A 23,422-nucleotide genomic window follows, 5' to 3' on the forward strand; every position below is an offset into this window, starting at 1 on the left:
AATTATTGCAATAAAGCAAAGACGTTAACCAAAGATGTCACTAAAGATGCCTTGTAATTATAAGCGACTTGGAAAGCAAAGGATGTGTTGTATTTATACCAAACTTTGTTTTTACCTTCATTATAGTAGGTCTAAATGTAGTTTGCTGTCCACAAAGTAATTAACACTCATTAGGCTCGTAAGACCTGCCTCAAAATGAAGGTTGGTCCAGATTTGTTTTAGATTTATAGACGTTCGTCAGGAGATTGTTATACACAGCGTCATTAGCGTATAGTTGGTTCAAAAGTTCAGAAGTTACATAATACTGCATTGATGAGTTTCACCTTTACTCCTACATTTGACGAGTAGATTGCAGGTGCTCACTTGATCAATCAATTTTAAATTTTACCAGGTATTTTGAGTTATCAGTGTCCCACATTCTAATATTGAGAAGACAATGTATGAATGCTACGTTTTGACCAATGCTATAAGTTTTTGACCAATGCTGATGATACAAAGGTTCTTTTTCTGTTGTTCATATGGAAAATCGTAGGACAACAAGAAGAAAATAACATAATGTCATTGGCTAGAGAAGCAAACATAAGTAACAGTTCATAACATGAAATAGCTTGTAGCTCTCCTTGCCACTTGGTGCACATCGTCCAAAATAAGACTAGCATTATGACCATAACAATGTATGCGGACCAATTGCAAGGAGGTTATATAAGAGCTAGAGGTTATATAACCACCTTGCTCAGACTAGCAAAGTTGGTTTCAACATCCTGTATCCACGAAAGCTGTTTGGTACAACTCTGTCTGTATAACTCGACCCTGTTTTCAACACGAACACGACGATAATGGACGTAAATGACAAGGTAACATCCAAACAACCAATCTACATCAATATGTGTGAGTAGAAACGCATACCTTCTGGGCAAATGCCAAAATTGTTACATACAAGAATGTTATATTAGGATATTTAAAGAGGACACTGGTAGATTTGAAGACCAGCAGCTAGTGAGATCATATAGGCATAATGATGGCTGTACGTGTGGTGGTGGTTTTTGCGTTGGCAATAGTTGCACATGGAAACGTGCTCCAAGATGAGACTGTGGATGGACTACTTGGAGAGGTAAATCTATCTCTTTTGGATCTATCACATCCTTCAGATATTTCGAACTGTTCGCAGATAGTGTACGTTTTGGTGTGTACTAAGGCTGGTGTGTTACGCCGAACGGCGGTTATACCGGCTATATAGATACAGATACAGATACAGATAGGCAAAATCTCACGACCACCATAGATTCATATGTTTTGGAATTATGAAAATCTTTTGCTTGTTTTTCTGTGTGCAGCAAAAAATACGGGCCATGTACATGTATGTGAAATTGTACGAGAGTCTTCATCTCTTCTGATGAAAGTATAGACTAAAGATTTTATGGAGTGCTAAAGAGCACTCTCGCAATGGATCTTGAAGGGTCAAGTGTTGTGTAAGTTCAGTTCAATGTTACAGTATTGAATAGGACGCATAAAGCAAGCATACTATATGCTTACAAAATAGCTTGAACTCTAAACTCTAAACGATTGTTACTATCAGAGTGTTCCATTGTTGGTACCAGCAATTACTTTAGATTGAATCCCATTACATATCAAAAGCGATCTATTTCGCAATGATATTTCATTTCTACGGTGAACGGTGACTAAAATGAGGCATTTCAGTCGTACATAATTGGTATTTTCAGAATAAAATGAAACATATGTATTCCGACATAAGAGAAGTTAGTCAAGGAGCAGTAACTGTGTTTATTTTTCAGCAGGCCTCTGCTGGGGCCCATCATCTGTTCGACTCTCTTGACGATAGCGCAGGTAATTTGCATACTTTGTATTTGCATATTTTTTAACCTTACGCCTGATATCTCTTAATTCAGTTACGTTTGACTTTTGAATTTTTTGTCAGGAATTATGTGACAAATTCATATCTTTAAACGTTGCTTAGCGGGACTATTTGCGATTGCATGATCCTTGCTTTTTTTTCTTGAAAAGTAGCAAACCAAAACGTATTGTAATAATTCTATTTAATTACATTTCGTCACTTGGATTGGATGACGAAGGTGTTTTACTGTGTGTGTCTGTGTACTGGTGTCTTGGCGTCCTGTATCTTAAAAATACGTACCAAAATATGCGAATTACGTACTCCGTTCCTTATCCGTATTCTGCGTTGTCTTTATAACTCAGTTCGAAAACAAGCCTCATGTATCGTAAACCGTTATGCTGTTATTGTATATTGTAAATTGCGCAGCTACCCCTCGATAATAGTCTCCCTCGATAATAGTCTCCGGTAAGTTGGGTAGCCATGGCTGTATTCTATCTATACAGCCGAATAAATCAAATCAAATTAATGACCGTTGCTATTTCCTACCACAGTTAGTGGGATGACCCAGTACACCCGTTGGGGGAAGACCATGTGCCCAGGTGACGCCGTTTTGGTGTACAAAGGTGAGAGTAATATGAGTTTGACGAGAGGAACTCCATGGAGATTATATGTACAGCCCCCCATATACTTATATCAATACCTTTATTTTTTCATTACCTTGTTGTGGTTAATCATTTGATATAATGTGTTTCGTTGTATTATTTCCTTTATTTGTTATCCATATGCATACTTCGTTTGTTTAATTGATATTGTTATAAGTCAGTAAATAAAGCTTTGTAGCTTTGTAGCAGCTTTTGGCCTCTCTTACTGTTGTCTCTTTATATTTCATTGATAAATATCTGTGTTTTTTTTTCTTTAAGTGCGAAAATAGATAAGCAAATGAAAAAATTTAAAAATTGAAAGCGAAATCGTTATAAAAAGGTGCGATTACGGTCGTAAGACGACAGATTTGTATTTCGAAAATCGAGGGCATGTTGCCGTAGATCCTTATTGGCTTTCTCTGAAAAACTTGCGACCAATCGTACGGTAAAAAAAGCGATGCGACCCAAAAAGTCACACGACCCAAAAAAAAAGTACGAGGAATTGCAGTGGTAGTTGAACAACTCCCTACTCCGTTCCTACCCGCAGGTATAATGGCAGGTTCCTGGTACAGTCACTCCGGGAGCGGCTCCAACTTCCTGTGCCTCCCGGAGGACCCGGAGTGGATGGAGTACTCGGACGCTACCGACGGACAGCGAGGCTTCGTCGCCGGAGCAGAGTACGAGACCGACCGCAACGCGCCGTTCGCCATTCACGACCAGCACGACGCACCGTGCGCCGTCTGCGCCATCCCTCGGGGCACCTCGCTCATGATCCCGGCCAAGATGTCCTGCCCCACCGGCTGGATCCAAGAGTACTCCGGCTACCTCATGGCGGCGAAGTACAGCCATCGCCGTACCGACTTTGTCTGTGTGGATGTGGAGGCTCAACATGAGGATGGAGGGGATGCTAACAACAACGGCGCCCTACTGTATCTAGTAGAGGGCAGGTGTAACTATAACCTCCCCTGCCCCCCTTACGTTAACGGTCGTGAGCTCACCTGTGTCGTGTGTTCCGCCGGTGTGAAGCCTGTTACAACATAAATCTAGACTATCATACTTTCATAACCTAGCATATAATTGTATAACAGCTTTTTAAAAGAAATGTGCCGTTTGTTTCAAACAAAAATGCATCCTGCCGATTATTTGCCGTTCTTAACTACTTGTTAAAACACGATAAAATCAAAATCATATAGAAATCCTACGCCCCTGAGGCGTCGCCAAAAAAGGCGGCGTATCATAAAAAAATCAAAAGTCGTTTGACTACTAGTATTTGAAGAAGGTTGGTGAAACTTTTTGTTGTTGGTGGAAAATAAATGAACAAATGATATCCATAGCTTGTTCGTTTCAACCTTTGTTTATTCGTAGTATGGCAAATATTCTACAATTCTGCAAAGTTAGTGTGCATTTATCTGTAGTACAGGTATGCAACCATAACTGATAGCCTCAATAACAGGCCTATGGAGTCATTACTTTCAATCATACATCTTCACCAAGTACTGGATAAGTCCCTATACAGGCACATGAATCTCAGGAAAGCCTGGAAGACAGACTATCTAATGCTTAAGCTATACAGATTGTACAATATTATTGTAGTAACACACACTGACATTTTTTGTAGTCATTGCTAGTCTTCTGAATGGCCAAACATGTATTTCTTATACATGTACATGTATATCTAAAATGTTAATTTCAAAACGAATAAGTACTAATTTGTAACAATTTTGCTCAAACAAGAAGCATATTTAAATCAGGTTTCGTTGCATAATATTACATCAAAGGTTTTTGTATGATTACTTCATATAGACAGAGACTTGACATGTTTTTGTGTTGAATTTTCACTTTTTAGAAGGAAAAGTGTGCTACTGCCTCATCCTCCACAGTGCTGCTTTTATAATAAGGGATAGAAAACAAGACATATTTGTTGATGAGCTTTCATCCATTTTTAAAACATTTACAAGTTTGATACACTCAGGCAAAAGCAACAAGGGAATATAGGAAGTTATATGATATTATGTAACATGATTTTGTATATAAATACAACAATACAACAACAAAAGTGATCACCTTAAAGTCATGCTAAAACTGAAACAAAGGAAAATACAAACTTGCAATCATCAAAGATGCAAATTCACAAAGCTATCGCATTATAAGCAAACATTGTACACAGAAAGCAAAATACTGCATGAACATGCAATGGTTTTCAATCATTGATGGTATGAATGTAGTAAACATATAGCACATGTATTCAATGACATGTCATGATCACCATACCATGTTTTACACTGACTACAATAAACAGAATATAAAATTTTGCTTCAAATAGTACATCTAAAATATGAGTGAAACCATTGATATTTCTGAAATACCAATGGTTTTGCTCTTATTGTACTATTCACTAGAAATATACTTGCTATGTTTCAAAGCAACAAGAAAAATCTTAACTTAAATATATTAAAATAAATCAATGCATCTTTCACTAATACAATATTAGCCCCCACCATAGTAGAAAAGGACCACTTTTTTTAATAATTCATAAAATTTACTTCTTGTTCTGCAGAAATAGCATCTTGAAAAAGCTTGAATTTCTGATCCAACGGTTGGAGTTGTGTTTTTGGTGAAGCTTATCCATTTGTACTCACAAGTACAAATATACTGTTTTGATCCTTACAAAGTTTACAACCTACATAATAATATTTAATTTTATCTATTTATTTATTTGCCCTACATATGCATTTTATTTTCCCTTCTTGCATCAAACATTTTTGTCAGACATTTTCAAATTACACCAGTGTGTAACAACCACATACAACCTTATATTACTAGAAAGCAAAGAAGATTTGGGCTTGTCTGTACTCTACCTTTTAACCTTCTTCTACATGTTTTGTACATGTTGCTACCTAACCCCAAAACAAATACAGAGTAACCTCAGCAGGCTGAATGTTAAAGAAGCAAAATTTACAATGTGCGAAATGAATCTAAAATATGTTGTTGTAAATATGACTGAAATGCTATGGGTAATACTAGGAAAAAAAGAAACGAAATACATCAAAAGAATTATCACAGACAAGAGTGGGACATGCTGTTTTAAACATAGAGTGCTGTATGCTGATTGGCTGAACCTTGTTTGACCTGTAAATTTGCGATGACCATGTTTATATGTCGCTGTGTTAGAGTATCTTGGCTTACTCTGGTTTCCAGTCAGGGTTGAAGTGAGACTTGAGAGGCAGCCAGCACTTGTAGTACTCGGCGTCCACACACTCACACGTCTTCTGTCCCCACTCTGTAAGGGCCATGCTCAGGGAAGACTCAAACATAAACGCCTGGAAAGGAAACAACAAAAAAGATATACACTCGTATATGTATGCATGTATGTATCACTATAAGGAATGCACAGGACTGAAAAGAAAACCTGCTTTTATTTATACTGTAGTGAAACCACAGCAAGAAGGTCACACACCAGGGAGCTCAACCTTGACTCCTTTGTCTTCCTATACCTATCCACATACCAAACATGATCCATCCAGAGGTTCTGATGTACTGGTGACCAGAAATATCTGGAAACACAAACACACACACACACACACGTGTGCACATGCACACACACAGATACACCAGAAACAATACCTCAATTTTTCATGGTGGTAAAAATGGTAATTGTTAATATCAAACTCAGTATAACACAAGGTATCACAAGGCCATGACATAAAAATGGTGTTATCAAAATCTACTCAAGAATGCTGCATTAGAATATATTTTAGATCTCTTTACATTCCAAATTTTCAGAAAATGTGGCAGTCTATTGAACCAGGTAGAATTACAATAGCTGACCTTACTTTGTTATATTTTCTAAGGTTATATATTAAGCAATAAAACAAGAGCTTTTGTTTCACATTCATAAAGACAGATACAACACAAAATAGCAAAATGACTAAAAAAGATTATGGAACAAACCATGGTGCCCTCAGCGATCCTCTGTGGTTTGAGCTCAGCGTTGGAAGCCCCCTCGAAACACGTGGCGTCCGGTCCGTGGGGGGTCATCATGCTGTGTAGGGTGGCCCCGCCCGGGCGGAAACCCTCCTCTTTGGCCTCGTACGAACCCTTGATCAGCCCCATAAACTCACTCATACAGTTTCCTGTGGGAAAACTCAATTCTTAGCTTTGTAGACGGCTAAATAAACGTTGGTCCAACACTCCAAGGATTGTGGAACCACATTTTGACAAACAAAAAAACAGATTGACACTGCTAATTATATTCTCTATCACGACTAGCCAACCATGGTGTTTTGAGTTGGTCAGCGAGTTTGCCTTAGCTTGGTTTAAAAACTGTCTGCACAAACTAACTACAAATTTTATAAAGCAAATTTGGGGAAGTCATAGTCTATCTTGGTAGCAAAGTCATTCGAAGGCCCTGAATGCGTGACAGGGAATCAATAACCAACACGGATGCACTTTCAAGGTTTGTCTTTTTTATTATCTAACTCTTATATTTGAATAGAAGAAACTGACAAAACTAGATTAATGTAGAGTAGTCTTTGAAAGAGATAACTGTCCATACTTAGCAAGACATTAACACTAGCTAAAATAGCTGGGTGACACACTATACATGTTGCAATGCAAAAGTCAGTGCAGTACACACTGCAGTGCACAGGCTATGTGCTAGAGGGAGCTGTTGCACGTACTGTGGTAGTATGGTGGGCGGAAGGTGTCGGTCTGCACCGACCAGCGCGGGGGGAAGATGACAAAGTCTGCGATGGCCACGCCCGGTTTGACGGACTGGCAGGTGAGCACGGTAAAGATGGACGGATCCTGTACAATGTAAACAAAACAGCGAATCAATCAAAGCAATATTATATATGACTCAAAATTTCGCATCTCAAATAAACTACGTTAGTCTCCTGATAAAAAGAATATATAATCACGTTATCACAAATAAACATGATGATGTGAAAAAAATTCAAGCATTCAAGGTTTTAAAATTTTAAATGTTAACTGCCAAATACTGGCTTTGTGACTGTATCAAAATACTGGTGCAAAAAGGCCTACACCCCAGCGGTGTTGCCAAGATTGATTTTAATATACTGTAAATGATGAAATATTTGCAGTGTTTTTTTTTCAAAGGTTTTCATGCCATCTCTCTACTACGAAATCTTCATACTGTGAATATGTGTTCAAACACAACCCAAAAAAATCCTTCCAACTAAAACCGAAAAATCAAATCCCAGTGAAAATAAATGAATTTATGGTGCGTTCTATAGATGCTGCAGTTAAATACTCACCAAGTGGTCAAATGAAACAGAGTTGACGACACAGAAGTTCTCCAGGTTGTACTTGTACGGTACATAGTTCCCGTGCCACGCTACAACGTTGAAGGGCGACTGGTCCTGTGGAAATTAATACACACGTTTAAGTTTTTTGGACAAGTGGGAAAAAAGCAGCAGTATGACATATCAAAGCAGTGAGTATCATGGACAATCTCAGTAGTGAGGCTAGCATGGATTCAACTTCTGGCATTCCTGGATTGATGTAGTATCCTTGAAAAAGCACTTAACCCTTGTCCTGCTGAGCCTGTTTATGGAAGAAGTTTATTTGCAAGTTTGTGCTAGAGGGCTAATTCCAAGTACATGGTATAAACAAAGTATATACACAAGTTATATAAACGGGATGGACATATTTAACCCTTGTCATGCTGAGCTGTATTGTTATGAGTATCGGGTACTGTAATTTACTTTGTCTTCACGGTACCAAACTTTCACGATCTGAGAAAATTTAACTTCTCACGACAAGTGCGCATTAATTAAAAAAGTCTGTGATTTATTTGTTGTCAGTAATGATAAGTTCACGTTACAGTAGTCACCATGAAAACCGTAAACATAACAGTACATTGAAAAAATCAGGAATTACAGTATTTCTCATGTAAAAGTTGCATATCACTGTAAAGCCCATCGAATGGAGGAGTAAATCTGCAGCAGCTGCAGCACAGAACAGGTCAAGTTTTACTTATTTTGTTATCTGATGAAGCCAGGCTATTTGACTACCTTTACCTTTACTCTGTGGTACGACTGTAAAACCTCACCTGGTGAGCCTGGAACAGTTTGCCCTGATACTTGCTGATGACGGTGTACCCCCCCTGGGGGACCTTCCTGTCCTCGTACCATGCCACGGGGGTCAGGAAGTCACGCGGGTTAGCGAGGCCGTTGGCTCCTGTACAGTAATATGAAGTACATAAAAACATTTAACATTGTCCTATTCAAACATATGTTTAGATTATAACAGCCATAGCAAAGCTACATTGTACTAGTGCTAGCCACAGAGAAAAGCGTGTGCTTCCCTACACAATAGAGGATACGTGCTTCCAGTTTCTTCCAGATCACTTCAGTGTCACTGACGAAAACTAGTGGATGCTTGTCGAAACGTCTGACCGTTTCCAAAATCATATCGAGTTGCTTGAGTAACTGCTTTTTGGTGGATAAGTGCTTTCCCTTACACCTAAGTGCAGTCTTCACTTTACTGACACTTTTGATCCCTACTTTTCACTTTTTTCATTATTCTTAATCACTTTGTAAACACAGCAATTTCGAAAAGCAAGCAGCAGTTAATGCTAATAACAACTCTGAATTTGTTTCAACAATTTTCCTGAATCTATTTATCACAGTATTCAAAAGTGAATATGTCCAAAAATCATATGATCATCTATGTGTACATGTACATCACACATTTCTTCCTTACCTATTGGGCCAAGGTGGGGAAGTTCGAAATGTGCATCAAACACCTCCATCACGTATCCGCGACTTTCACCATCTACATCCACAGAGAATCGCATTCCTTGCTACATAGATGACAAGACAATCATATAGTCTAATATATATGATTACTAATATTATGTGATGATATTTCATAACCATCATGTATAAATAGTGGTGCGTACCTTAACTCATATTCAGGTTCAGGTCCGGATTCAAGTCCAGCAATTCAGGTTCAGGTCCGGACTTTAAGTCCGGACCTGAACCCATCATTGCATATTATGTGTGCTAGAAAGTATTCTTTTTCGAGGGGGAGGGGGGATGGTGCATATAAAATTACATGTTAGCATGAACTGAAATGCAATGTGAAAAATACATGCAAATTATATACAGCCAATGTAAACACAAAATGTTTTTGGCTTTTTCCAGTGCAAATTTCACTGTCTACGGAAGGTTTTAGATGGTTAAGAACAAGAAAAGGGAATATATAAGTGACAGATAGCTTTTTGCAAGTCCGGACTTTAGGTACGCACCCCTATGTATAAATCTCAGCAATTTGGGGCAAACTATTTGTTGCATCGTGTTTCTGAAATCACTAAAGTTGACAAAGGCAACGCAAAAGTAAAGTGCTCAAATACCCCACCTGTATGACACAGATTTCGTTGTTGACTACGTCCATCTTGCCAAACTCTGTGGTGATGTGTAGAGTTCCCTTCTCTGGAACTGAAAGAATAACAAGAACATCATTTAACCTTATTTTCTGTATACATGTACATACATGCATACTTGTCAGTTAGTATATGAGTACGTGTACATTACTATTGCTGTTGATGTGTAACTCTGCCATCCTTTGTCTTCAACAATTATCAGTTAGAGCATCCTAATATAGTGTCAGGTTGACTTGCTGGACAATTTCTATACCTCCATGGAAGGCTTGGGTTTCAAAGGGTTTAATAGCTAGTCATATTGGAATAGTCTGAATAGCCAACAGTCATTATCATTGGAACACAAAAACGACTTATAAAACTTTGTATCCATTTGTAAAGTCTGTGATAGATCATTTCCACATGTCCTGCTATACTTTATTCCAAATTTAGGGCTGTATTGACAACTGTACTATACATTGTAACTGTAGACTCTAGAAACAATGTGTTGTTGGTTTTTTGGGGGGAGGGGGGCAATCCTGATAAAATGGCATGTACATTTTGTAGCCTGACTCAAATTCTACATATCTGACAAATCGTGATGCTCACCAATGAGGAAGTCTCCATCAGACGTGTACAGGCACGTATCCACCATGGACGTGTTACACATGTACGCGTAGACGGCGATACCGTGTCGGGCGCAGGGGTCTCCCGCTCCGCAGATCGTGTGTAGACCCTTCAGAAATTTGCAATGAGTAAACAATAATATTGCAATGAGTAAATACTAATACTGCAATGATTAAATACTAATATGGTGGTTTTACTTTCACAGTTTTCATTTTATGGGACCTTTCTATATGCCAAAATATGTCAGTACATGTCAAATATACATTACCATAATGTAATTACTACTGTACTATTAAATAATCATTTCAACCACCTACTTAAAACACAATAACCTGCCATGAAAAAATGAATTGACTGAAACATATATAAAAACTTTTTGTGGTATGATTCAACATTGATATTTTTTTTTTTATAATGATTGAAAGGTACATATGTAATTATCAAACCTACCTGAACCCAGTCCACTTTTTCCTTGTTGATATGGGGGATGGAGAAGGGGTGCCATCTCATCTGAAATATTTATGAAAATTTTGTTAAATTAGGTCACACAATATAAGGTCACACACCGGAGGAGGGGGTAAAAATCGACCTTCGTCCCCTCAACGCCCATCCACAAGCCAAATATCATTAAAATCTAGAGGTCCTATGGGTTCCAGAGGTTCTAAAGTTATGCTGATCACAAATATCCAGAAACACAGACACACCAAAAGTCTAATACCTCAATTTTTCAAGGACACAAAAGGCTTTTCCATACAACAAAGCTGTTTTCTATCTACCTGGTTAGGGTTTGGCTCAGAAGACTTCCAGTCATGTGTTAGGTAGGGCTGTTCCATTGGACTGAAGGGGGTGTGAACAGCACTGGGCAGGATACGGTACAGCCACCTTTAAAGTCAGAAAAATGTAGTTATTTAGACGAATATCTGTCACCTGTAAGCACTGTAATAAGAAAATTAAAACAAATGTTTGCTAGTCTTTTAATTTGTCAGTTGCAGGCTTGTGCCATTATCAAAGCTTCTAGCACTCACACCATTGTCAGACATAATGCAGAAGTCAGACTGATGTGATCAAAAACAAAATGATATTCATATTCATACTGGAAAATATGGGCAGGGCATGGTTTTGTGGTTTTATAATCTTATGAAATCTTAAGTACAATGTAAATTTTAGTACCAGTATGATCAAAAAGGCAACAAAACACATAAGTGTAAAAATATTAATTACTCTTTATGAAATTTGTTGAGCAATCTGTCAAATGTTTTGTCACTCAGTGGTTACAGTGCATCGAAAGCCTCTAGTGAAAAGGTGGTGTACTGCTGGGGGGAGGTACAGTTGTGAGACTCACGTGCGTCTGTTGTGCGTACGAGGTGCGGTGAACGCCGACCCAGACAGCTGCTCTGCGTACAGGCCATACGGACACTTCTGGGGATTGTTCTGAAAGGTGGTACACAAAAACTCTACTGACACTTATAACTTATCATCATCATCATCTGGCGTCCCTGGTAAGGCGATGCACAGCATCTCTCCATAGCACTCAGTCTTTCATAGCTGCTCCCAAATCCTTAAGTAACTTATTATAAGTTCTAAATATAATACAATGTTCAACATCTAGATGAATGGAATTCATAGTGCAAAGGTTAGAAGCCCTTTTGATGTAAAATAAGTTATAAACATATGGTCATTTCATGCCTATGAAGCTTAAACTCAAATTACACAGTACTGATTTATAATTAGGGTTAATCCTGCAATTAGGTTGTATATATAAGACTTAACTCCAGCAGGCTATGCTTTGGGGTGGTTTAGCAGTAATCACCAGTACAGTACAGTACAGTACAGTAAACAAAGTACTAGTACTTACAGTATAAATTAATGTGTAATGTGTAATAGCCTTTATTGCACATTCATGCCCTATCGGGCTAAGTACAGGCATATAGATACAAAGGGTAGTAATGCAGTAAACATGGTTTCTAAGACTAATCTAAAACATAAATTCTAAAACTATTCTAATACATTTGTTCGGCTTCTTCTCGTTTCTTAGTTATGTTAAATATGTAGCTTGAGATGTGTTTGTATAATGTCGTTTGATCAAAGCTCATAAGAAAAATGAATTTTTCAACACTAGACATATATTCAAAGCGAGGGAACTTTCCTATAATATGGCTAAAAAGAATACTTCTATCGTTACTATATAAACTACAATCTAATAGAAAGTGAGATTCATCTTCGATCTTGTTCAGGTTACAGAACTGACAGACTCTTTGCTCCAGAGGTGTGTGGTTGTGCCTCCCTGATTCAACACGGAGTTTGTGGCAGCTGATTCGTAGTTTGGTGATAATAGATCTTTGTCGTTCGTTCGGAATCTTAAGATACTCTTCTTCGTTATAGGTGGATTTGAACAGTCTGTATGAGCGTAATTTGTTCTTTGCGCATTTGCCCCTGTTGTCATTATGAATTTCGCATAGAAATGTTTGAAAGTAGATGTCCTTTAAACGTTGTTGAATAGCAGAGATGATTGAGGGCACTTTTGAAACAATTGAGTGTGGAGAATGCCAAACAAAGGCATAACCGCATTCTTCTAAAGTTTTCCGCAAACCGGAAGCCCAACATTTACTACCTAAAGAGTCTAATTCTAATTGACATAAAAGTGCGTCTGTCTGGAGACTATCAGCCGGCACATTCAAGCAGACTCTAGTGAAAAACTTAATGGCGTTTAGGGAGGCCTCCAAGTGTAAGGGGTACCTCCCAAATTCAGCCCGTGCAGCAAGATTGCTAGCTGTTTACTACTGTAAGATCTGTGCTATAACAAAAATGACACATGCTGTAAAGACTAGTCTTACCTGTCCTTTAGGCAGAGATCCAGGGCACCTGGGATCTTCTGATGCAAACTCACTACCAAATCCTGACATATACTGTAACACATGTACAGATGGAGTTAAATGACTAAATATAATATGTTTATATAGAGTGAGCAGGGCTCGAAATACCACATGCATATGCAAGTTTGTGCATGTAAAATTGGTGTGGTGCAAGTAAGTTTGGACCAAACTTGCACCAGTGCAAGTTACTTTTATCCACTAATACCTGACTTTAGAAAAAGCTTACACACACCAAGAATATTGTCTGCCATTGAAAGGTAAAAGAAAACAACACTGAATAAAAAAAATAGCCTAAATTTGTTATTTCTAAACTTGGTTAGACATCCAGGTAAACAAAATTTGAAGACAATTCCATCTCTATAATGCTAATAATTCCTATGGTGTTGTCTTACCTTGATTTGCATATGAGTAAATACATTTTGCATACAATTTAGTGACTTTGATATGATCAACTGGATTTTCCAGTTATATGTGTTTGTATTGAGTTGTTCTAGCGATGGTTAAGAATAGTGATGGAAGTCACTCGCGATCGAAGAGTCCAGAAGAAATCTATTGATCTTATCAAGTTGTAGACATTGAATTGTCTTAAATTAAGCCTAAATTCACATTTGTTGTACAATTTGAAATCCAAAATAAAATACGCTTTGGAAAACAAATATCCAAACATGTGGTCTTTATGTATCCCCATATATTTGCAAATTTTCAGAAGAAGAATAAAGGGTTAACAGTTCACTATTTTGGGTTGTGCAAGTAAGTTTCTTTTGGTGCAAGTTACCTTTGGCTTAACTTGCACTGGTGCAAGTTGACTGAAAAGTGTATTTCGAGCCCTGGTGAGTGTGTGTGAGTGTGTTTATATAGACATTGGATAAGGAACAGACAACGACTGGTTTGCAAGGGTCGTGAGGTAGGCGATCTTAAACAGGCACAGGAGACGTCACCACCTCAAGCCTGTATCTGTCACTTGGTACACCTTAGTGTCAACATCATCTGAGTTATGCAACAATTCAAAGCTTCCAAATAACAGTAAATTTTTGGAGGCGCATAATATCATCCATCTTTATACCTTGACAGAAAAAAAATACTGTTCGTAATTGTATACAATTCGTTATTGTCACAGTGCCCCGTAGCAAACCATCAGTCCTGGAATGCCACTGTCAGTGGCTGGACAGGCACTGACAGAGGCATTTCAGACGCAAATCAGCAGAAGACCTCCACTGACAGGCCTGCAATACGTCTGGCAAGTACAAATCGGGCTCTGCACTGATCTGGGACTGTCTTGACAGGCCTGAAAGCGCTTAGGACTGTCTTGACAGGCCTGAAATACGACTGTTGATGACAGTCCCACCACTGTCAGCCATGGCAAATCACAATCTTGTATTAATTAGGCATCTAGCGAATCAGATACCAGCTCTTTTAATTGGCTGCAGGCCCAGGGAAGTTTGAACTGAGACAGTTAGGTTTTGAGCTCAGCTAGAGAAGGACAGCAGGGATATTTACTCTGTATCCAGGCCTCCATCTCTCAGACTTTGCAGCTTGGAAAGGAGATTGATTGCCATAACTATTGTTTGGAAGTACTGTGGATGTGGGGGGAAGTGTACATCATGTTTCTGAGGTAAGATATTAGTGACAAATGGCCACATTTTGAATTTTGACAATTGTTGGGAGGGGGGCATGGCAGACTGTGCTATAGACTGGGTGCCTTAAACAAATAGGTACAGAATTAACAATCATGTACATTTGTGTACCGTCAGTTGTTGTCTTGTTCTTTAAGAGACTTATTTGGTTGTGGTTTCAGAACTTCATATTATAAGCATTTTAAACTTGTCAAATCAATGACAGAGGAGGTATTGACGATGCCCCATTCTTGTCTATAATGGTCTTAAATCTGCTTCAGTTACTTTTTGAAGCATTTTGCAGTTGCATAAATTTCTGTACTCTATGTAGATAGAACCTAGTTAGCCAAAATCTTTCTATTGTTCAGTTTTTGTATAATTTTTACCTCCAAAATCTAGTACATGAGCAGAAGTGTTTTGTTATGTAAGAGCAGATCTACGACTGTCAGCGACTGTTTTACGTCTGTCAGCCTCTGGGAATCCACGACTGTCAGCCATGATTCAACGACTGTTTTACGACTGTTCTACGACTGTCAGCCACTGGGAATCTATGACTGTCAGTCATGATTTAACGACTGTTTCTACGACTGAAAATTTGCATATTTTGTGAATAATTAGTGGCTGATACAGTGCACTGACAGGCCCTGATCAGAGGCAAAACAGTGCTGTCTGACAGTCACTGACAGTGCCATTCCAGGCCTGATAGTTTGTTAAGGGGCATGATAACTGGTTTGATTTCACATATTGTGTTAGCATAAAAAAAGCAGTGCCTTGTGTGCTAGCAGACCTACATGTAATATTAAAGGAATTTGTACACAGGCAGACTCCTGTGAGAATTTGCTCTTATGCAATTTACGCCAACATAGATTAAGTTCTCAAAATGGCAAGAAGGACTGATTTATGCCAAAGTGTTGGTAAATGTCTCATAATGATACTGGTGCAAAATTAAACAAATTTACCATTTAGAGATAAGCTGAGGCAAGTCCGAGAGTGCGGACACGCTAGTGCGTTCCTGTCCGTTGACAGTGGAGTACAGTCAGTGGCACGTGACCAAATTCTCACAGGGTCTATGACGACACGAGTTTACCTGTACAAATTCCTTACTATGTGTATATAGGTCTGCTAGCACACTGGCAAACACTCAGTAATTTTTATTATAGCTCGTCACGGTTGACTTGCACTGATGTACTTATTAAACATGTAAATGATGATGTAATAAATTCCATTATGCTTTAAAGTTTTTATGAGGTTGTTCTTTACGGCATCTCGCAAAACATTTCTGATAACAGATAACATGATATGGACGGATCAGAGACAATATATCAGCCGCCCAGCCATGTAGTATATCGAACGTCGATGGAACGGTTTTTATTTTCTTAAGTATCCATCCGCCGTGCATAGTAACGCCGTTGCTAAGGGCGCAGTTTTCCCGCGCGCCAACGAGATGAAATTTCATCCGAGTTGACAGCTGATTGCATCACGATGTGTGACCTTTCAGCGAAATGACGGTAAGTGTCGGATGTGTTTGCTATCTGCTCTCCATTTAATCCATTTCTGTGGGGTTTTACAACGATTTTAATTTGTTTTATGATCAAACTTGGAACACAGTCAAATTAGCAAAATGGCAGCGTCGTAAAGAGTTGAAAATTCGGCGATTTTCAGATTGGGGGCGTTTGCTTTTCGCACTTAGATCCTTATTCATTTGATGGTGCGTCAGAACCATTTAACCCTTGTCTATATCCCGTGTGAAAATCCCGTTGGTTTGAAATCTGGGTAGATACGTAATTCAAAGTCTGCCTAGGTCACTTTTTAGCGATTTTTCGCCAACATGCTGGTGTTCGTAGTGTAAGTCCTATGAGGTTTTTTTACTGGGCGGGCCCTGTTACATGTGACAAATTTGCTTTATCGTCGGTATTTCTTGTAAACACAATAACCACTGAGGTGCAAACCTGCATGGCTTGGTGTAAAATGTTGATATACGTGACAAATTTTCTGACTCAGAATTTGTTAGTGAGGATATATTTGGCGCTCAGAGAAATTTTAATCGAAAACAGCGGAGAATTTGGCCGTGAAAAACCTATCCTTCAATGCGTTACATAGCCTGACATCCTCTGAAAGCCCCAAAACTAATACAGGAGGTCGAAAAAAATCCAGCAAAAAACAGATAATAGTTGCTAAGCCACAGGACAACAAAGCTGGTTTAAAATGTATTACGAATTGAACCACAGAACGTGTATCAAAAACAGCAATTGTGTATCAAAAGAAACAACAAGTCTTTACAATTACTTGTAGGAGGTACATTTAGGTTGTCTTGTTCATCTTAGCAGACTCAGCTGAGGTAATCAATGTTTGATATACAACATGTATTGCCAAGAAAGATCAAAGAAGTACACTTTTATAAGGTAACGGTTATAAATTGACTCCAAGGATGGATGGTACATAGATAGCTGGATAGACTACAAAATTATAATAATAATAATAATAATAATAATATCTGTTGTATTTGCATCCAGTAAAAAAAGATTGCAATCCCATGGCAACTTAGTTGTCCCTATTTGGCCAAATTCTTCTATTTTTTCTTCCAGCTGAGTAGCTGACACATAGTACATACTGTTAACTGAGTTTTATTCAACTTGTGAGGAGTAAGGGATAAGTGTAATATTGTAACCTGTTAGTAAGAGTACTTAGTTGTGAGGAGGGAAAGAGATGAGTGTTATATTGCAACCTGTAAGAGTAGTGAGGCGGATAGAGATAAGTGTGATAATATCAGTGTAACCTGTAAGAGAAGTGAGGAAGGGGATAGAGATTAGTGTTATACTGTAAACTGTAAGAGTAATGAGGGGGATAGAGATTTATTGTTATACCGTAAACTGTAAGAGTAGTGAGGGGGGTAGAGATTTATTGTTATACCGTAAACTGAAAGAGTAGTGAGGGGGACAGAGATGAGTGTTATACCGTAAACTGTAAGAGTAGTGAAGGGGATAGAGATGAGTGTTATACCATAAACTGTAAGAGTAGTGAGGGGGATAGAGATTTATTGTTATACCGTAAACTGTAAGAGTAGTGAGGGGGATAGAGATGAGTGTTATACCGTAAACTGTAAGAGTAGTGAAGGGGATAGAGATTAGTGTTATACCGTAAACTGTAAGAGTAGTGAAGGGGATAGAGATGAGTGTTATACCGTAAACTGTAAGAGTAGTGAGGGGGATAGAGATTAGTGTTATACCGTAAACTGTAAGAGTAGTGAAGGGGATAGAGATGAGTGTTATACCGTAAACTGTAAGAGTAGTGAAGGGGATAGAGATTAGTGTTATACCGTAAACTGTAAGAGTAGTGAAGGGGATAGAGATTAGTGTTATACCGTAAACTGTAAGAGTAGTGAGGGGGATAGAGATTAGTGTTATACCGTAAACTGTAAGAGTAGTGAAGGGGATAGAGATGAGTGTTATACCGTAAACTGTAAGAGTAGTGAGGGGGATAGAGATTAGTGTTATACCGTAAACTGTAAGAGTAGTGAAGGGGATAGAGATTAGTGTTATACCGTAAACTGTAAGAGTAGTGAGGGGGATAGAGATTAGTGTTATACCGTAAACTGTAAGAGTAGTGAGGGGGACAGAGATGAGTGTTATACCGTAAACTGTAAGAGTAGTGAGGGGGATAGAGATTAGTGTTATACCGTAAACTGTAAGAGTAGTGAAGGGGATAGAGATGAGTGTTATACCGTAAACTGTAAGAGTAGTGAGGGGGATAGAGATTAGTGTTATACCGTAAACTGTAAGAGTAGTGAAGGGGATAGAGATTAGTGTTATACCGTAAACTGTAAGAGTAGTGAGGGGGATAGAGATTAGTGTTATACCGTAAACTGTAAGAGTAGTGAGGGGGACAGAGATGAGTGTTATACCGTAAACTGTGATCATTATGATGATATAACCTATAAGAGTAGTGGGGAGGGGGAGATGTGAGTGATATTATCCAATGTTTGTATAATAGTTATGTGTTATCAATGAACAGTAACTACCAGTATCATGGCAGCATGACAGATGGAAATTACAGTAACATGTTTTCTGTTTATGGACATGAATTGCTATAAATGTTGTTAATAATGCCCTAATTTGCATGATAATAGCAACAATATTATGATATTTAGCAAGATGATATCTGAAGTAGGAATGAGGGTAGTTTTGAATATTCAGCTCAAAAGGACTTTTGACTGAGGTTATGCCAATGACATATTACAATATTATACTACTTGTGCTACTAAACACCTTGATTGCATAATTAATGTCCGAATATTACTAGTATGTTCCCTTTGACAAACTTGGTACGTGGTATAGGGAGGTTAGCTAAACATGTCAATATAATGAATTATATCCAAGTATATCCTGGATACTAATTAGGACCGAATGAGCATAATCATGATAATTTGGACTATTTCTCTCATAATTAATGCTATGGATGTCATATTGGAGGTGAAGGGAAGGTGCATACAGCAAAATGTGAATTATGTTAGTGAGTACTTCATGTGCATATTTGATGCAGAAACTGCTAATTTCTTCTGGTCAATGGTAGGGATTTCCTATAAGACATGTAGGTAGCTCTAGGATAGGTAAATACAATGGCATGTGGGTAATGCTCATGATGACCTTATTTCCATTTTAATGCAGAAATTCATTAATGATTCCTTTTGTGGTAAATGGGAGGGACTTAATGGTGGAGACATAAGATTAAGAAGCTTGACAAATGGCCAATTCCAAGAAGTATGTGTTGTGCTACTTAGCATCTAATCTGCATAATAGATAATGACATTTTATACTTTCTTTATTACTGAAATATCATGCACTTTGTTCAAAATGTTACATTTCTATATAGTTGGCAGTATAGTCATTAGGATGTAACAATGATTAGTCATTGTGAATGAAGATTCTTGATATTTATATTTCATAACATACTATGAAATATCATGTTTTATACAGGTGATGTTGTGCTGTGGATCTGAGGAGGGGGACAGCTGTTTTAGCCAGTGACATCATTTGGCTTGATGGGAATTAGACAAACTTGGCCAAGCAACCACCTGTCAGCACATCAAAACAGTCCCATCCATTCTTACAGAGTTTAGAACCCTTCCCAAGCTACCTACTGTCTTTACCAGTAACATTTTTTGTAGTTTTCAGGGGTCTTTCACACCTCTCTAAACAACCAAAATTGACATAAAGCCCAGCAGCAGCCATGTCTGATGAAAGGTCCTTGGTCAAAATGGGAATGTCTGCATGTTCTAGCACTAGCAACCATTCATTTTATTCTAACATCATAATCAGAAACAATCCACAAATTAATCTTCACAAAAATTTGTTAATGACAATAGACTATTATGTACCTTTTTGGGACATGTCATTGAATTCAGTAAAGCACATTAAAACTTTGCACTGTGCTATTTGCACCAGTGGGCATTTTGACATACTGAGAAACTTATGAAAGCACTTGTTTGGTCTGTTTAGGAACAGATAACTACAAAACAAACCATGTTTGATTCATTGTTAGACAAACTCAGCACTGATTGTTAAACAATGGTTTCTTAAAATTTGTCTAACTAACATGGATGTTAAAAACTGTGTAAATACCTTTCATGCGAACTAAGATATCCTGCAAATGGGATCATTTATTATGTTTTTGGCCCAACCAACCAACTAGATCCAACTAGTTTTGATCAACTAACTGACTTCAGCATGCATTTTTGCTCAGTCCCATGATATATATATATGAGTGGTTCCCCACGACAAGTTTGTACATCATTTCACTCAACTGTAATTATATAACTCTGGCTATAAATTGTTGTTGTTTGATTACAAATCTTGTTTCTAATTTGGCATTGATATTTATACATGACATGTTTGTTCAATAAAATTTGGCTAGTATTTAACAAATATGACTTTATTTCATATTGTTCAATAGCACTTAGGGCTAGTTATCATAAACTTCAGATGAAGGTAGGAAAGAAGAGAAAGTTGACCCTTCTGGATTAATACAAGGTGCATTATTGACTATGCATCATCACATGCCCCTTATATGCAACATCACAGATCAAAACACAATGTATTACTTATCTAATCTAGTGTGATCTAGTGTGAGTATGAAATGTAACTAACAAACTGTAGGGTAAACCCTGGAGACGTGATTAAAAATGACAATGGTAGGACAAACTCTGAGCTATCTCATAGTTTTGATTATTTCAAGGTGATTTCAAGCTGGAAAAAACCCCTCTTGCTAGTGTCACAAACACATTGAAAACGATACAGTGTGCGTAGATAAGAGCTAAATGTAATTTTAAGTTGGAACGCTTGGTAAGATTTTAAAGGATTGACAACTTGGCTTGATAAATGGGAACTTTCTTTGACTGATTGATGAGACTTGCAGATGAAACAATTACTCTAAGTACAATATGAACGAACGGTCGGTATAGCATATTATAAACTAAAAGAGAAAGTGAGGGACGCGTCTATAGATTCTCCAAGCAGAGATTTCGGTCGGGAGGCGTCGACCGAAACCTCCGCCTGAAGAAAAATACGCGCTCCGCTGCACGCGTGCTGTTTGTATAACGTTTAATATAACGTTATAGTGGTGCGTTCTTTTTCTGGAATCAAAATAACCGCTCCGAATGACATCGCCTCGCGCGGATTGGGGGCATCTGCTTTTCGCACTCGAAATGTATGATAAACCATATATCGACAGAAAGTACAATTTTCGCTCTTTCATACACGCTAAATTTCCTGTTGGTTTGAAACCTACACCATGGTAAAAACAACAAAGGAATTTACACGAAAATTACGTGTTTTCGAGCCGTAGTATTGGCGGGAAGGCGATAAAATAGCAGTTAAAAAAACTATAAGAGTAAAAAATGAAGCTGAAATATTGTAAATAACTGGAAAATAAGAAGATACAGGGTTAAATACTCCAGCGGCAAGGTTTCTTGCAAGGGGTGTCTACGCCCGGAGTCATGGAACGGACTACTTTCTCTCGCGGAAGGAAAATAAAACTGCCTCGAACTCTCGACGTGGCTGGGCGGCTGATATGGGACGATATCAGTCCATATTTGGAAAAAAATAGTGGGCGCGTCAGGTGACAGCCAATGAGCGATCGCTATCGGCGACACACCCCCAAGCACGTACGCGTTCTGTGCATGCCTACGTGGTAGATTACAAAAACATTTACGCAGTTACGGCTATATTCATCCTCCATTACTCTCGCCAACCACATAGATAAAGTCCTAACATGTTTAACGTCATATTGAAGCTAATTTTGAGGAATATTTCCTATGATAATGCATATAAAACCTTACGATAAGCTACAGAAAACGCAAAACTCACCCGAAGTGGCGCCATCTTGTTTGACCCGGTGATGACCTTGTGAGGAGGTCACATGACTGTCGCCTGACGCCTCTCGTTCCCAGCCCAGGCACCCTCGTGTTGATCTCAAAGCAGATGTAGGGTGGATTGTTTTGCGTGTGTTTTTCTGACGTTTTGTGCGCGTTTCTACTTGATCTCATGATGAGACAGAACTTGTCAGAAGCGAAACTTGAAGAAGAAAATAATCTCCAAGCAGATTCCTCCGGTGACATTAAAACAGTAACATAAATCTCTTCTTCGGAGATTAGAAGAAAATACTGAGAAAGATGTTGCAAAAACAGGCATAAAACACTGACAAGGAAGTGGATTTTTACAAATAGTTATGAATAAATATTCTTTAGTTTCTAGAAGTACTTCAAGAGAGGATCATCTTTAAAGAAATCAATCAACCGAATGGAATTTACTAAGTAGATATGGGACTAGATATGGGTCTGACTCGGGCAGCTCAAAGACTGCAGTACTATCATGGCTTACTAGTCGGCGCTTCAGTACCGCCGAGTTGCAAAATACGGTACAGTATAATAGTAGTACACGAGGCACTATCTCCGTCACGGCCAAATCGTTACATAAAAGCTCTCCGACAATTTATCTTCACAATTTAAAATATATATATATATAACTTCCTGACATAAATAGTACTCAACAAAAACATGAAATGTTCACACGTACAAATTATGTCATCAGCTTACAAGTTCCCCTCGACATGAATTACAGTAAAATGTAAGCCAGTCCATATTTGCCAGCAAATACTTATTTCTAATCAATATGTGAAATTAAAATAAAATACTCACTTATCTTACACCAGAAGGGTATTTTGTTTGCAGCAATAGTAAAGAAATAAATTCACAGACTGTGAAAAGGTTTCGCTGAAAATTTCTAAAGCATGCACGACGCAAAAACAAAACAAAAAACTCCTTCGAGCCGGATTCGAACCAGCGACCTAAGGATTCCAATGACTCCACTACAGTGCTCCGCTCTACCAACTGAGCTATCGAAGGATTTGTATGCAAATGGAGTTACATTGTTAATTAT

General features: G+C 38.2%; 2 protein-coding genes, 1 long non-coding RNA gene and 1 other non-coding gene across 5 annotated transcripts; 2 read left to right on the plus strand and 2 right to left on the minus strand.

Annotated features, from left to right (window-relative positions):
- The first annotated feature begins 376 nt into the window (after nucleotides 1-376).
- LOC118422453 lies at nucleotides 377-4,691 on the plus strand. Of its 2 annotated transcripts, none has more exons than XM_035830041.1 (4): nucleotides 377-1,111; nucleotides 1,794-1,845; nucleotides 2,404-2,475; nucleotides 3,041-4,691. In XM_035830041.1, the coding sequence occupies exons 1-4, from the start codon at nucleotides 1,016-1,018 to the stop codon at nucleotides 3,532-3,534; spliced, it is 714 nt and encodes a 237-aa protein (XP_035685934.1). In that variant the 5' UTR covers nucleotides 377-1,015; the 3' UTR covers nucleotides 3,535-4,691. The 2 variants fall into 2 exon arrangements, with proteins under 2 accessions (XP_035685934.1, XP_035685935.1); XM_035830042.1 differs by having other exon boundaries at nucleotides 380-1,111; nucleotides 1,797-1,845.
- Nucleotides 3,832-22,435, minus strand: LOC118422451 (homogentisate 1,2-dioxygenase-like). Its single transcript, XM_035830036.1, has 13 exons — nucleotides 22,352-22,435; nucleotides 13,339-13,410; nucleotides 11,847-11,935; nucleotides 11,281-11,386; nucleotides 10,955-11,014; nucleotides 10,487-10,613; nucleotides 9,877-9,956; nucleotides 9,220-9,319; nucleotides 8,567-8,694; nucleotides 7,770-7,874; nucleotides 7,173-7,299; nucleotides 6,445-6,626; nucleotides 3,832-5,813 (listed from the first exon to the last, which is right to left on the minus strand). Exons 1-13 carry the CDS (start codon nucleotides 22,364-22,366, stop codon nucleotides 5,676-5,678), a joined length of 1,329 nt encoding a protein of 442 aa, XP_035685929.1. The 5' UTR covers nucleotides 22,367-22,435; the 3' UTR covers nucleotides 3,832-5,675.
- Nucleotides 16,348-20,908, plus strand: LOC118422455. The gene is made up of 2 exons (XR_004831897.1): nucleotides 16,348-16,498; nucleotides 19,964-20,908. It is a non-coding gene; the product is annotated as an uncharacterized LOC118422455 (long non-coding RNA).
- Nucleotides 22,436-23,302: 867 nt separating the features above from the next.
- Nucleotides 23,303-23,388, minus strand: Trnay-gua. Its single transcript is given in 2 exon segments — nucleotides 23,303-23,338; nucleotides 23,352-23,388. It is a non-coding gene; the product is annotated as a tRNA-Tyr (tRNA).
- Nucleotides 23,389-23,422: the final 34 nt, after the last annotated feature.

Source organism: Branchiostoma floridae, chromosome 9, assembly GCF_000003815.2.
Source record: "Branchiostoma floridae strain S238N-H82 chromosome 9, Bfl_VNyyK, whole genome shotgun sequence".
NCBI lineage: Eukaryota > Metazoa > Chordata > Leptocardii > Amphioxiformes > Branchiostomatidae > Branchiostoma > Branchiostoma floridae.